This window comes from Rhineura floridana, chromosome 2 (genome assembly GCF_030035675.1).
Source record: "Rhineura floridana isolate rRhiFlo1 chromosome 2, rRhiFlo1.hap2, whole genome shotgun sequence".
Taxonomy (NCBI): Eukaryota; Metazoa; Chordata; class Lepidosauria; order Squamata; family Rhineuridae; genus Rhineura; species Rhineura floridana.
In genome coordinates this window covers 1,820,889-1,836,825 of record NC_084481.1, presented here as the reverse complement: position 1 = coordinate 1,836,825, position 15,937 = coordinate 1,820,889, and the positions used below count along the sequence as shown (strand labels likewise).

Sequence of the window (15,937 nt, the reverse complement as noted above, 5' to 3'; positions counted from 1 at the left end):
TTCTATGGAGCTGGCTGCGCACAGACAATTTGTGCAACCAAATCCTTCAATCCTTACAAGCTGTCAGGTGTATACCTAAATGTGGTGGCATAAAACTTGGGGACTGTGGCATATAATCACACAAATAATCACAAACTGTGGCTAAGGTTTTCAAGGGGTATGACAATATTTGTGAAGGTTTTAATGAGGACTCACAGTTGGAAATGTCAAGTGCACACTGAGAGGTGGTGGCTCAAAACAGGCTGATTTTTGAGTGGATACCAGACTTCAAGGTTCATAGCTAACCTTAGGCCTCAAACCCCAACTATGGCACCCAAACCCTAGATCTGGAATTCTAATTGTAGGCCTGAGACCTTAACCCTAGGCTCTATGAGCCTAACGTGGGCCAGGGACCCTAGCCCTAGATGTGGAATTAAAACCCTAGACCAGGCTGGCATCATAGGCCTGAGACCTTAACCCTAGGCCTAGGTCACCAAGGCTGCAATCCAATGCATATCTACTCAGAAGTAAGCTCCATTGGGGTGAACAGGCCTTACTCCAAGGTAACTGTGTATTGGATTGCAGCCTAGCTCTGGAACCTAAATCTATGACTTGGGCCTTTGACTATAACCCTAATTCTGTAGATCTAGGAATCTAAAAACAAGACTGGACAATAGGCCTGGGTCCTAAACCTAGGTCAGGAATACTAACCCTGGGACCTTATCCCTTGGACTGGAACCCTATTGATAGCTCTAGGACACTAACCTAGCACCCTAACACTCATGCCTGGAATCTAAACTCTAGGTTCTAAGTATGGGAATATAACCCTGAGCCTTGAATATAGTAACCTAACTTTAGGACTGATTACCTACTCCTGGGCCTAGGACAGCACCAAACTATATGTGCTGGGATATGACAATATTTTTAATAACAAGAATGAGGACCCTAGGCCTTGGACATTAACCCTAAGCTTGGGTTAGTGTCCCAGGAGTGTAGGCCTAGGCCCCTAACCCAGAACCTCACCCTGGAATGCTAACTGTAGGCCTATTTTTTGCTCCCTCCCTTTCCTGGTTCTCTTCCTTTTGCCCTGGCATTTATAGTTTGATCGGATCAGCAAGAGATGAAAGAGAACATCAAGAGAATATAGGGGTTGCGGGTACACCACTTGTTTGAGCCCTCTGGCAACAAAAAAGAAAGGGAGGCCATGAGGGCAAACGAGGAGCCACTGGAGCAAAGGACAAGCATGTCGCTGTGTGTACATCTCTCTCTGTGCATTTTTTATTGCATGCCTGTGTGCATGTCCTGCATGTGCATACTTGTGTGTACATATGCTTGCGTGTCTTGCATTGACACTGTTTTAATTTAGATACTTGGAAATGGGACCCCGAAACTTTCCCACTCACCACTTCTGAGCATTTAAGACAGTGCTGATGTGTGCTATGTTTGTGTCTATGTGTGGACCAATCTATGTGAATGGTTACAGGTAAGCAACTTTGCTTTGGTACCTGTTCTTAGGAATGTTGTTATACCTCTGGAAAAAAAAAACAGACCTGAGTTTGTATGTATTGTACATACTCAGCTTATTAAAAACAAGAGACCACTGTTAAAAACAATTTTTTTACACAAATAGTTTTATTACAAATTTTATTTTTTAAGTACACAATCAAGGAAGTTTCCTATAAGGCCCTTTTAAAATAATTATATTGGTTTGATTATAACGATACAATCTGCTTTAGATATCAGCATATTTTATAGAAACCCAATAAATAAATACACACTGGACCATTCTGTATTCCACAGGAAAAGTGGCCATAAAAAGCCATAAGGTACTAGAGGGCAGACTCATTTTATTGATCAGCAAGAATTATGTTTCCTCTTACCTTAGGGGGTTGGACGTGATGGCCTTATAGGCCCCTTCCAACTCCATGATTCTATGCAGGCTCTTTAATGCTATACACAATTTAGCCAAGAAAAAATGTTTGTATGTCCGTACCCTCTGTTATGTCAATAAGGAATCTTGGTGTTCAGTCATACTCTATTTCCAGAACTCTTCTTTACATTAGTATTAATTTGTACAACAACCATATATAATAAAGAGCCTGGGAATTCAAGATAAAAAGAATGATAGAGTAATTCTATATATCTAATACACAGAAATGGAAAAGGGGAGTTACACACATGAGGCAGAGCTGTACCCCTCTTAGCACCTTGGATTTTTTGAGGGGGGGAGATTTAGATTATCAGTGCATCACATTCATTTATAAGATAATGTTTATTCAAAAGTGCCATTTGAAGTGTATCTTCTTCATCTTAGGCAACTAAAAAGCCAAGAAAGTAGAGAGTTTAGTTCGGCAGGTTCCCTTAAGGCACTTGACGCTTTTCATACTGGGCAGCAATGAGGTACAGAGGATATATGCCTAAGCTTCACGCTGTTAACAGAATAGCACCATATTGTGACATTAGGTACAACTCATTATGTTCTTCTCATACATACTTGGCAACGGCTAACATTTGTATGTAGTTCTCCTGCTTTCAGCGTGGACGGAGTAGGTTTCCTGAAAAAATGAAAAATGAGCTATTTGTGACTAGTGAAGAAAAAATGTTTTGAAGGAAATATTATGTCCAACTCCGCTACTGCAGGAGCTTTCTCTCATAACAAGTCTGTAAGGTATCTAAGATACTTCCTGAATTTAACTCATGTAGAAGGACAGAAGTCAATGGGCTCAAACTCTGTCTCCTGGCCAGATAGAAAACAAGCTCTTCTGTTGTAGGAATGGCTACTTCTGTGGGAATGATTCCCACACTACTCTAATAATGCCTGATCCCTGCAATTGCCCTTGCTCATCTGTCTCATGTAACTTTCTGTGTTCAGAATACTTTACTGAAGTGATCATATAGAAACAGAAAGCCTTTTGTTCTTTTAACACAATAACTGACCTTGAAATAGTCAAAAAATGATAAAGCGCTTTTGCTTCTTGTAGCAGTTCAGATCACATTAATAGCATTACACTAAATTGAATAAGGCAAGGACTAATGGATTGCTTAGGCTGCACTGCTCAAAGCATACTTTTGCTGCTGACCCAAAACTGACAGTAAGGAACTTCTTTTTGGGCCTGATGTGTACCAAGTCCAAAGTGATAGTTTAACCGAAATATACAGTAAAGCATACAAACTGAATCTCAACAACAGCCCCTGTGAACTGAGGTCACAACTGCAGTGTGAACCTGACTGGGAAAGAATTTGGACAGGTGGAAGAACATGGGAAACAAACCATAACTGCAAAGCAAGTTCACTCTGTCACATCTAGTTAAATTTATTTTTACTGTTTAACTTTAAAAAAAAGCTTCCTTCAAAATTTACTTTTTATCCTTGGGCAGGAATCATCAAACAGTGCAAATGATGCTCCTAACTTACTTGAACATTTCATTTCTCTCAATAGTGGCAAGCCAGAAGCTGTAAGCATTTGCATAATAATTGCAGGTGCCCTTGCCATGACATTCTATGAATGGGGCACTGCGGAACTCTTCAAGACAGGAGCCTGGAGATGCCAAAGCTTGCCCCGAGCCCTCTGCACCAGCACTGGTGTGCTGCCAAAAATAAAGATTATGCATCATTTTAATTATAGATAATTTAACAGTACATTTAATATTTAATGACAATTCAGTGGGGTAAATAACTGCTATTTGTTCTCTACAGATGGGAATACAAGTTGAAAAACAGTTACCTGAACCAATGCAGGTATCACATTTAAATCAGAGACACAAGAAATGCAAAAATGTGTGTCTGATGCATCAGATGAAGTAGACTCTAGTCCATGAAAATTAATGTTATAATAACATTTTTAAACCTTTAAGATGCCACAAAATTCATTGTTGACTGAACAGTGAGGTACCATACACACAGGAACAACAATACCTGGCGGTAAGTCTCTCCCGATATGAACCTAATTGTGCATTAAAATCTACACTGGAGAACTTCCTCCATGTGATAACCCTCAGAGAGGCTTGGAGAGTGATGACAAGGGAGATGGCTTTTATAGTTACGGCCCCGTCTGTGGAATACCCTCTCCAGTGAGGCTTGCCTGGTGCCGATTTTGCCATCTTCTTGGCACCAGGTGAAAACTTCCCTCTGCTCCCAGGCATCTGATGGGCTGTTTTTACTGATCTTTTGTTTTGTTTTGTAATTGTTCATTCTGTCACTTTTGATTTGTGTTAATTTTACAAAATTAGTGTTTTTAGTATTCTGTGAATCCATGTTGTTTATTTATTTATTTATTGCACTTGTATACCCCCCATAGCCGAAGCTCTCTGGGCAGTTCACAGCAATCAAAAACAATAAAACAAATATACAATTTAAAACACATATTTTAAAAACAATTTAAACTCTTAAATTTTATATTTCTTTAAGTTGCCTTGGATTGTTTTTGAGAAAGGAGACTAAAAAATGTAATGAATAACAATAAAAACAGTAATAAGGTTTACTTAGAAGAAAGTGCCCACTATGGGCACTTGAGAGCCAGTATGGTGTAGTGGTTAGAGTGTTGGACTATGACCTGGGAGACCGGGGTTCGAATCCCCAGAAGGCCATGAAGCTCCCTGGGTGACCTTGGGCCAGTCACGGCCTCTCAGCCTCAGAGGGAGGCAATGGTAAACCCCCACTGAATACCACTTACCATAAAAACCCTATTCATAGGGTCGCCCATAAGTCGGAATCCACTTGAAGGCAGTTCATTTCATTTTTATGGGCACTTAGGCCCCATCTCCACTATACATTTAAAGTATTATCATACCACATTAAACAGTCATGGCTACCCCTAAAGAATTCTGGGAACTGTAGTTTATTAAGGGTACTGAGAGTTGTTAGAAGACAATTATGCCCCCCACAGAGCTACAATTTTCAGAGTGATTTAACAATCAATCCCTCTTCCCAGGGAACTCTGTAAATTGTAGCTCTGTGGGGGGCATAAAAGTCTTCTAACAGCTCTCAGCACCTGTAACAAACTACAGTTCCCAAGATTCTTTAGGGGAAGCCATAACTATTTAAAGTGGTACGCTGCTCCTTCAAATGTCTAGTGCAGATGTGGCCTTTGCGTGTGTTTAGGATTGCAGTCTCAAAAGCATGTTGTCCAAGGTCCAGGTTTTACACTCCACCCGACTGGAACATTCCTGCAGTCCTCCATTAAATGTATATTTCGAGATAACCGTAATTCTTGTACTGCTTTAAGTGTCTACACAATATGAATCTGTAATATCTACCTTTAAAGCCTTAACCTTAAAATCACACATATTGCTCTCTATGCAAATGGTCTATGAATTAGACCTACTTATTTCAACAAATTATAAACTGTTTAACATAGTTTCTAGGCAGTATACAGGAGGTTACAAAAGGGATCAAATAAAATTAACCATAAAACCAGAAAAGCTTACTTAAAATGCCTGCTGAAATAATGATAAAAAAGTCTTCACCGAGTGTTAGAAGTTCAACTGAGAGGAAGCCTGTTCTGATCTCATGTGGGAATGAATTCCAGAAAATTGGACCCACAATACCGAATATACAGCTCCTGGTGGATATTAGCCAAGCATCTGAGCCACCAGGGGGCAGTGACTGCCCTGAAGACCTCAGTGATCAGTCACAAATATAAGGAATCAGGTGATCCTTAAGGTTCAAAGTTGTTAAGGGACTTGTAAGAATCTGGACCCCCAGTGCCATGGGCCTTGTAAATTAATATAAGAATATTGAACTGGGCCTAGTAGCATATGGACAGCCACTGCAAGCTTTTAAGTACTGAAATTATGTGATGGTGATTGTTTGTGCCTACCAATTGTCTAGCTAAGCTGCAGCATGGTCATTCTGTTGGCGATTCCGGACCAGGGCCAAGAGGAGTTCCACATAGATCACACTGCTATAGTCAAGTCTTGAAGTGGTCTATACATGAACCACCATGGCTAGGCTATACCCATCCAAGGACAGTGGTGGTTGGATCTATACCAGCTGATGAAAGGAGCCACTGAAGCTCCTGAGCCTCCAGCAACAAATATAGATCCAGGAACATCCCTAGACTATGAATCTGTTCTTTCAGAGGGAGTACAAATGTGTCCAGATCAGGCAACTGACCAATTTCCCGGACACTTGAACCATGCATCCCAGGAATCACCCTCCATTTCCCCAGGGTTCAAATTCTGGTTTTGGCCCTCATCCAGTCCATCACTATGCAACCTCTTGAACAACTTCTCCGGACTCAGATGTTATGGAGAAATAGACCTGCATGTTATCAGTGTACTGATGACACTTTGTCTCAAAACTCCTAATGACTGCTCTTGATCGTTTAATATAGAAGTTGAACAGCATTGGGGGCATGATTGTGCCCTATGATACACCATCATGCAAGGACCATGGGGCTGAAACACAAGCTTTCAGTGTAATTTTCTGGACAAGACCCTGCTGATAAGAATGGAAGCACTGTAAAACAGTGCTCCCAGTACCCATCCCACAGAGCTGTTCCAGGATCCAATGACCAGGATACCATAGTCAATGGGATCAAAAGTCTTGAGAGATCCAGAAACAGAGTCCTGCTCTCCCGTTCCACTCTATATACAGGTCATCTATCAGGGCAACCAAGGTCTATTCAGCACTGAATTGTGCCTGAACCCTGACTGAAATGGATCTGTATCCTGTTAATTATTTGTTCTGGTCCTGTTCAGGGGCTTTATATGTTTGCCTTTTTAAATACTGTCAAAAAGTTAATGTTATGATTCTTAAAATGCGGATAGAGAGTAACATTCTTGGAAACCACGCTTAAAATGAGTTGGGGGAGGGGCAATAAGACAGGACAAGGAAAAGTTTTGAATTCTTAAATTCTCCAGATTCTTTGACTATTATTTTAGGGTTTTTTGTTTAACTTAAGCTTCTGCTTTATTCTTAATGTGGTTCTACGTCGCATTCAAAGTTGTGGTATCTGCAGTAATACAGCCCTTTATGGTGATGCACTTAACTGTCTCCCTCTGAGGTAAGTTCTGAAACCCAGCTTAGCTTCACCGTGCAATCCTGCTTCCAGGTCTTAAATTCTAAGCACTGTTGTGGTAGGAGCAGATAGGCAGAGGTGTGGATACATTCAGAAAAGCAGAGCCCATTTAGTCTCCTCCCTATGAAATGGCATCTAGCACAAGGCCCTTTGTAATGACTATTCTTCATTGCAATCACCATAAACAAATCTGAATTTCTAGACAAGCAACAACAGAACTTTAAAAAGTTGACAAATTTGCTAATATGTCTGAAAAAGAATGGATCAGGTAGAGTACTTTAAAATCCAAAAGCAGAAATAGCACTAAAGGAATTGTTCTGATCTAAGCTTAATCCGGTGCATTTACCATCACAAAGGAGTAGCCTATCCACAGAGATCTCCAGCCTTCTGGACAGGGTGGAATTTGGATTGTTTGACTGTGAACTGCCATCACCATTGCAGGAGCTTCACATACAGCACACCTGAGAAAGGGATAATATAAAATTGAAGAAAAAATAGACTTTATACCTTAAAAGCCATTCCCCTCCAATCCTTACCATTTACTGCACTGCAAGCGCAAAACAACAGCCAGTCCAGCCCATTATTTTCCTACCCAAACAGTAGGGATGTCCATTGGCTCTGTACACGGGCAAATAACAAGGTGAACTGAGTGTCTTTCCCTTCTCCTGAGTCAGATCAGGGCCTCCACAAAGCCTTGTGTCACTCTGTTAAGTCTGACCTTTTCTGTCTCATAAAGCTCTATGTTCTCCTATATCTCTATGTCTCTTTAGGTCCACGGGCTTTGTAAGAAGTGAGGGTGTAAAAAAGGTTGTCTGTGGAATCCTGGAAAGCTCTGGATTGTTTTTGGCAGTGTGAGGATTTTGATAAAGGTTAAATGCTTCATTTAAATTTTTGAAGAAGTCCTGCTCTTTGCTGTAACAAAAAACAAGCTCTTCCAAACTCTGCAGGCAGCACTCTAGAGGCCTGTAAGGCACGACACAAGCAAGAATACACACCACTTGGCTCACCTCTTAAGAGATCAAAGACAAATCCCGTGCTCGCCCCACCCCCTCAAAGGATTATGGAGGAAAGTTAATACCTTTTACTTTCCCCACAAAATGCCCTTGGACCTGTTTGCCTGCAATTTGGCAAGTTTAATGGAGATTTCACAATTTGGCAGAGTGGAGGAGCTCCTGTGTCTGTAAATGTCATCCACTTTTGACAAAAGGGAAAAATTATAGCCATTTATAGTAAATGGGGAACACAGAGCTTCATTTTATGTAGAGTGGCTTGGAACCCAAATCACAGGCTGAAGCGCACAGAGTGTTTGAAGTCATCTGCTTTCCCTTTATTACTTTCATTAGCACGGTGGCGGAGGGTCTGTGGCCGCCTGGCTGTCATGCAACCTTTTGGAGAGACTCATTGCATTAAAGTATGTTGGCTATTGGGTCAATCTGTTCTCCCTTACTGATGCTCCCAATGTAAACATTGGTGATCTGGATTTGTTAATGAATGTTACCTTGTATGTTTTTTTTTGTACATCTAAAATAAATAAAATATATTTAAATAAAGAAAAAAGAGAGCACAGTGACTCAAAAACAGATTAGAATTGGAGAGGTCGTGATGTCAAATTACGGAGCAGATTATAAAGCAGTCAATCTGTAAGCACCCTGAAAACAATGCAGTGATTACTAGGAGCCAACATGGATTTATGAAGAACAAATCCTGCCAAACTAATCTTATCTCATTTTTTGATCGGGTAACCTCCCTTGTAGACTGTGGGAATGCTGTGGACATAATATATCTCGACTTCAGCAAATCTTTTGACAAAGTGCCCCATGATACTCTGATTAGAAAGCTAGCTAAATGTGGGCTGGATGGAACCACTATCAGGTGGATCCACAGTTGGCTCCAGAATTGTACTCAAAGGGAGCTTATCAATGGTTCCTTCTCAAACTGGGCGGAAGTAACAAATGGGGTACCACAGGGCTCGGTCCTGGGCCCAGTGCTCTTCAACATTTTTATTAATGACTTGGATGAGGAGGTACAGAGCATGCTTATCAAATTTGCAGATGATACAAAATTGGGAAGGATAGCTAATACCGTGGAAGACAGAAACAAAATTCAAAGGTGTCTTAGCCCCAGCTGTGGGCTTGCTTAAGTTTTAAGTTCAATACCAAGGAGTCAATGAGACAGATTCAAGAGTTTACTTACAGGGAGACTTTATTGAGTAATTTAACAAGCACACAGGCATACCCAATAAATGGAACAGGCTGCGAGGTCCCTGCATGGACACTTGCAGTCTGAGCGCTGAACTGGGCCGTGACAGGCATGCCTACGCAGTGGAACAGGCCCAAAGTCTCTCGCAGAGAGGCGTTAAGGTCTGAACCCCGAGCTAATGGCACCAGCACCTTTTATAGAGAAAATCCTGGCAAGGCACAGTGGTGATGGAACACATCGTTAGTTGCTATCTTACATCATTTTGACAGAATACATGATTGATTATGCGATATCAACCTAAGCATCAAAGCTACCCTATGCCTAATAGGCTACAGCTGCTCCCTCTCTGCTTTGAAGTATCACCACCCTCTTATCTGAGCTGTCAAGACATTTGATGGATTATCTGGTCTACATGAGAAAGGGTCTGAGGAGGTACAGAGCATGCTTATCAAATTTGCAGATGATACAAAATTGGGAGGCACAGCTAATATCGTGGAAGACAGAAACAAAATTCAAAGGACCTTGATCGGCTGGATCATTGGGCTGAAAACAACAGAATGAAATTCAACACGGATAAGTTCAAACTTCTACAGCTAGGAAAAAGAAACCAAATGCACAGTTATAGATGGGGGATACTTGGCTCAGCAATACGATATGTGAGAAAGATCTTGGAATTGTCGTTGATCACAAGCTGAATATGAGCCAACAGTGTGATGTGGCTGCAAAAAAGGCAAATGCTATATTAGGCTGCATTAACAGAAGTATAGTTTCCAAATCGCGTGAAGTATTAGTTCCCCTCTATTCACCACTGGTTAGGCTTCATCTTGAGTACTGCATCCAATTCTGGTCTCCGCACTTCAAGAAGGATGCAGACAAACTGGAACAGGTTCAGAGGAGGTCAGCAAGGATGATTAGGGGACTAGAAACAAAGCGCTATGAGGGGAGACTGAAAGAACTGGGCATGTTTAACCTGGAGAAGAGAAGACTGAGGGGAGATATGATAGCACTCTTCAAGTACATGAAAGGTTGTCACATAGAGGAGGGCCGGGATCTCTTCTCGATCGTCCCAGAGTGCAGGACACGGAATAATGGGCTCAAGTTGCAGGAAGCCAGATTTCGACTGAATATCAGGAAAAACTTCCTAACTGTTAGACCCATACGAATATGGAATCAATTACCTAGAGAGGTAGTGGGCTCTCCCACACTGGAGGCATTCAAGAGGCAGCTGGACAGCCATCTGTCGAGAATGCTTTGATTTGGATTCCTGCATTGAGCAGGGGGTTGGACTTGATGGCCTTATAGGCCCCTTCCAGCTCTACTATTCTATGATTCTATGATCCCACCATGATGCTTACTGAGGACAAATTACAAATTTTCGCATCTTACAAGCAGGTACATGTTGTCAAGAACGCCTGGTGTGCCAAGGTTTGATGGTTCTATGGCAAGGAATTGTGGGGGAAAATATCTTGCCTGAATTAGGGCCCCTAGAAGGCTGTAAGACTGTCAGTTCCCACAGCTGAACCCAATTAGTCAGGGAGTAAGAACACCTGCTTATCAGCCTGAGACTGGTGCCTCAAGGCCACAGGCCTTGGAAGGTTGGAGAAGCGCACTACCATTAGGCGCAAAAGCTCTGGAGGATTTCATCACCAGGAAGCCCTCTGATTGGCTAATTAATTCCTGGCTGTTGCCAGCTTTTCCCCAATAAAAATAGAGCTAAGATTCTGGGTCTTTGTTCCCCAATGTTCCTTGGTGCTAACTGATGTTGGGGTTCCATCTTCCTATTGCTATCCAGGCTTTACATCTCTGGGGATATGTGGAACCATTAAATTATTCTATCTGTCTTCCTATAGCGTGAGTATAGAATAGGCTAGACAGATTTGTTATTTTTCTTGTGACTTGAACGCTCTGTATTTTGTATTTTACCTAACCCTTAGGGTGTTTGATTTAAGGAATTATTTTGCTGCTATATTTTTGCACTTATTTTAGCTACCTCTTATTCACCAGTGTGTGTGCCTTACAGGGCGAATTTGGTTCTGAATCCAGCACCTTGGCCATTTAGGCACAGACTACTGTATAACTGGGTATTTTGCGTTAAGGCTCCAAACAAGGAGTGCATCTTTGGCTCTTGTCTTTTGGAATCCTTGGCAGGTCTATTTCTGGCACTTGGGTTTCCCCTTGACCTCAGGTTTAAGGGGTGGTGGCAGTCTACTGACCTGACAGGGTTGGCATTGGTTTAACTCAGTTCTGGTAAGGGAGGCACGGATTGTGCCTGGCTGGGATCAATTGCCTTGGGCTTGGGAGTTGACCCCCTGGTGAGAGTTCTTTACACATCTGATCTGATATGCTCCAGGGATCCTAATCTGTTCAAGAATGGAATCTGAGATCCTATTGTGAAGCCAAAGATCCTCTGCAGAGTTCTAGCTCCAGGAGCAACAAAGCCAGCCCCACTATGGCACCCATTTGTTGTCATCCTCATATGGATTACCAATATCAGTCTTCGCCAGCTTAGTGCCCTCCAGATGTTGTTCTACTGCAACTCCCATGAGACCCAACCAGCACACCATGCTGAGGTTAAGGGGGACGTAGTGCAACAACATCTGGTGGGCACCAGGTTGACCCAGGCCAACTTATATGCTGTTTATTATGCTTCAGTGCTTATTGCTCATTTTATAACTTCCTTTAGCATGAGGTGTACACTGTTTTGCGTGAATTTCAGTACATTATAAGGCTGTGTGTGTGCTGTGATATACTAAATGAATAAGCACCAGCCTTTCTTCAGGAAAAGTCTGGGGTTTTACATCCACAGTCTATTTGTTAAAGTGCAACCACTTAGAAGGTTTTTTTTAAAAAAAATCAAATGTTATAGAAATTCTGTTAAATAAATAAATAAAATTTCACATGAGGCTGTTTTCGAAGATGCTACCTGTAAAGAAACAGGGGTACATTTGAGGTTCTTACTCACAAGAAAACAATCTGAATTAAGTGCTTGAGATATCACAGAAATATTGGAGGATTTACAATATCTTAATCACTCCTTTTAAAATTAAAAAGAGAAAATTAAGAATTTTAATTCCTTAACATCTCCACTGATCAACAGAATGAGATTTGTAACACACCTAAATTAAAAATATGCCTAAAATCTCTTAAATATCCAGGAGTCCTAATTCTGAAAAAAAATTAAATACAAAAGCTAAATTTTAACCCCGTTATGAGAAGTTAAAAGAAACAGATTTTTTTTAAAAAAACGTACAGATGCACGCTGAATATTGGGGTTTCTGCACATCCTCTACCAAATAGCAGATCAACAACTGAGATCCAAATTGTTAATTATTTCACCTGATATACAGTGCTGAAAAGTTATTATTACTATTATTTAATTAATTTATGAATCACCTTCTGTATAAATTTCAAGGCAATTTACAACTATACAATAAAACAAAAATATGGTTTAAAACACTTCCAATAAACACCCAAGGCAGTGACCTAACATTTTTTCATCCAGCTGGAAAAGCTTGTCAAAACAAAAATGTTTTCAATTATTTCTGGAAACTACAAAAAGTAGGTGTCTCAACAGGGATGTTTCACAAAATGGGGAAAGCCCTGCTCTGAGTTGCTGTGGTGTGGGGTTCTGATATTTTAGGAACTTCAAGAAGAGACTCTCACGCAGAATGTTCTGACCTATTGGGTAAGGCAGTAAGGGGTAAGGCGGTGTCTCAGGTAACCTGGTCTATACAGGAATATAAATTATTACCAAAACCTTGAGCCTTGAACCTGGCTTGGAAGGAGATTGACAGCCAGTTCAGATCCTGCAAATGTGTTATATGCTGGTGGCAGTTTGCCCCCATAAACAGCCTATCTGCCACATTCTGCACTAGCTGTAGTTTCCAGACCAACTTCAAATGTAGTACCATACAGTGAATTGCAGGACTCCAACCTTGAAGTTACCAATGCATGGACACAAGATATCCCAGTCCAGGAACTGCTGTGGCTGTCTTACCAGCTGAAGCTGTCAATAGGCACTCTTGGACGCCTGTGCTGTCAGTGACAGAGCTGGATCTAAGAGCACCTGCTTCTTCAGGGAGAGTGCAATGCCATCCAGGACGATTCCCAGACCCAGTAACCACTCACCCACAGATACTCCATCCTGTTAGGATTCAGACTCAATTTATTAGCCCTCATCCAGTCCACCACTGCATCCAGGCAGTGGCCCACCAGTAATCACTGCTGTTACGAAGAAAAAGACTTGGAGAGCATCACTGTACTGATGACACTTTGCTCCAAATCCCCTAATGACCACTCCCAACTACTTCACATAGATGTTAAAAACTATTTGGGACAATCCAGTAGCCTGTGGCACCCCACAGTTCAAGGGTGAACTGAAAAACACTCTTCCATTCTGAAGCTGTCCAGATGGTCCAGGATGATACTATGGCCAATGGTACCAAAAGCCAATGAGAGACTGAGCAGAAGCAGCAGGGTTGCTCTCCCAAGGGTGTCACCTGGGTCACAGATCCAGGTCTGAAACCAGATTGAAATGGGTCTAGATAACCAGTTTCTTCCAAGAATGATTGTACCCGCATTACCACAATATAGTGCCCGAATATGTCCAAATATCCTATCTACAGACTTGGATATATTGCAGAATATAAAACCTTCTCATCTTGATGACACTCAGACAGAGCCCCCAATTCCAAAACCTATCTAATGAAGGCATCAGTCAGCAGAAATATCCTAGGAAAGTATTTTAGAGAAGCAAATTGCCAGTCATTTCCCGGCTTTCCTCCTATGTTTGGAAGTACTCAATTCAAATTCCAAGTGTAGCAGAGGAATGTAGCATAGGAGGCTTGAGAAGGATCATTCCCCTGAGAAATCTACGCATGGGGATGGGAACTGATATGACTCCGTACCATGGTTTCCCAGCATGCTATTTAAGCTGCCACCTGGCACCCAGTCATACTGGTGTCATCACTGCCTGGAGGAACTACAGGATGCTCTCTGGATGACCTTGCTCAAGCAAGATTTTTTTTGTGGGGGTCATTTCATAGAAGCGGATAAGAGAAAAATCAACTCATTTGAAATGTGTTGGAGGAGAGCTTTGCGGATACCATGGGCTGCGAAAAAGACAAATAATTGGGTGTTAGAACAAATTAAACCAGAACTATCACTAGAAGCTAAAATGATGAAACTGAGGTTATCATATTTTGGACACATAATGAGAAGACATGATTCACTAGAAAAGACAATAATGCTGGGAAACATAGAAGGGAGTAGAAAAAGAGGAAGGCCAAACAAGAGATGAATTGATTCCATAAAGGAAGCCACAGACCTGAATTTACAAGATCTGAACAGGGTGGTTCATGACAGATGCTATTAGAGGTCACTGATTCATAGGGTCGCCATAACTCGTAATTGAATTGGAGGCACATAACAACAACAAACATTTCATAGACCTCAGTAGTAAGAACTTGCAACATGGATATTGGGGTGAGATGAACTTCTTCATAATAGCCTTTCAGTCACCGTCACTCATCTTCCAGATTGCCAGACAGAAGAGTGCTAGCAACATATAGTAGGCCCTGGATCAGATGTTTTGTATTCCAACTCCCTTAAATCAACAGACAGATGAAGTCAGAGAACTGCAATCACCTGGACCAGAGGGAAGCCACAAGGATCACTTCAGCAGTGAACAGTCAGCTCCTGAACCTCTAGAAGCTGACAGGCCTACTAATGTATCTGTGCTCATGTTGGTTGCACAAGGGTGCCTTGTTATGACTTTTGCAACCTGTGTGTTCTCAGGAGTGGTAAAAAGGTGTTTTGCCACCTGAGTGAAGGGGGCACTCTAAATCCTGAATCTGGTGTCTTGTTGACCTAGTCTTCTCCAGAATTGGAGGGATCCACTAGAAGTTCTGCTATGATGGAAAAGAGGTAACTGTTTGCCCTTGCAACAAGCTGGCTCCCTGTGGAGTATGATACCACATTCATCTCTGTCTGATGGACTCCCCACCTGAACACGCTAGCATCCATTTTAATCACTACGCTTCCTTGTGAGAACAACTTGCCCAGAGAGGCAGGGTAGAACATGGAAATTTCCTTACTGTGAATTCTATTCTCAGAGGATGTCAGAGGGCATTAGCCACTAATGGGATGGTGCCTCCTAGTGGAGCCAACAGGCAAAGCCGGAACTGACTTCCTCCAGCACACGGGTTCTTAACTGGATGGGCTTCAGGGAGTCTACGAAAAATTCCAATGTGATAAAATTAACTTACTTACTTAATTTATTTACAGGGGTCCACAGCACTCATCAGATTCTCAAAGGGTCCTGTTTAGCAGGAGGTGCCGACTGAACTAACAGCAGCTACACTTCTGAATATACTGTTAACTTGAAATTTTTTTAAAGGGCAACAGAACGTTCATCTTGTGGCACAAGGAAAACATGCAAGAGAAAGAAACGGACAGGAAAGCTAGACCCTGACTACCATGTAAGGCAGCAGTCCAGAAGCTGTAGGAAAACATACAACCAACCTGACTGAGAGGCAGCAATAAGGTAACCCAAAACTGGGGGAGGGAAGATGTGCCCTCTGACACCCCCTGAGAAATATCTCCCTGGCCTACCCTCAGGCACTGAGGAAAGATTCCCCAGTGGATATCATTGCCCTGTCCTTTAGGGGCCTCTCTCTGCAACCTTCAAGGGAAACTCTGAAGGGCCGTTGTTCAGTGGTAGAGCCTCTGCTTTGCCTA

The 15,937-nt window shown here is 41.9% G+C and overlaps 1 protein-coding gene across 1 annotated transcript in view; it reads right to left on the bottom strand.

Moving 5' to 3' along the window:
• Positions 1-1,592: 1,592 nt before the first annotated feature.
• COL4A1 (collagen type IV alpha 1 chain) overlaps positions 1,593-15,937 on the bottom strand; it is a 200,916-nt gene continuing 186,571 nt past the window's right edge. The window contains exons 50-52 of the mRNA XM_061607562.1: positions 7,347-7,461; positions 3,394-3,566; positions 1,593-2,534 (exon numbers count right to left, since the gene is read on the bottom strand). Coding sequence (XP_061463546.1) covers positions 2,453-2,534; positions 3,394-3,566; positions 7,347-7,461 — 370 coding nt within the window. The 3' untranslated portion in view covers positions 1,593-2,452. The remainder of the gene's footprint in view (positions 2,535-3,393; positions 3,567-7,346; positions 7,462-15,937) is intronic.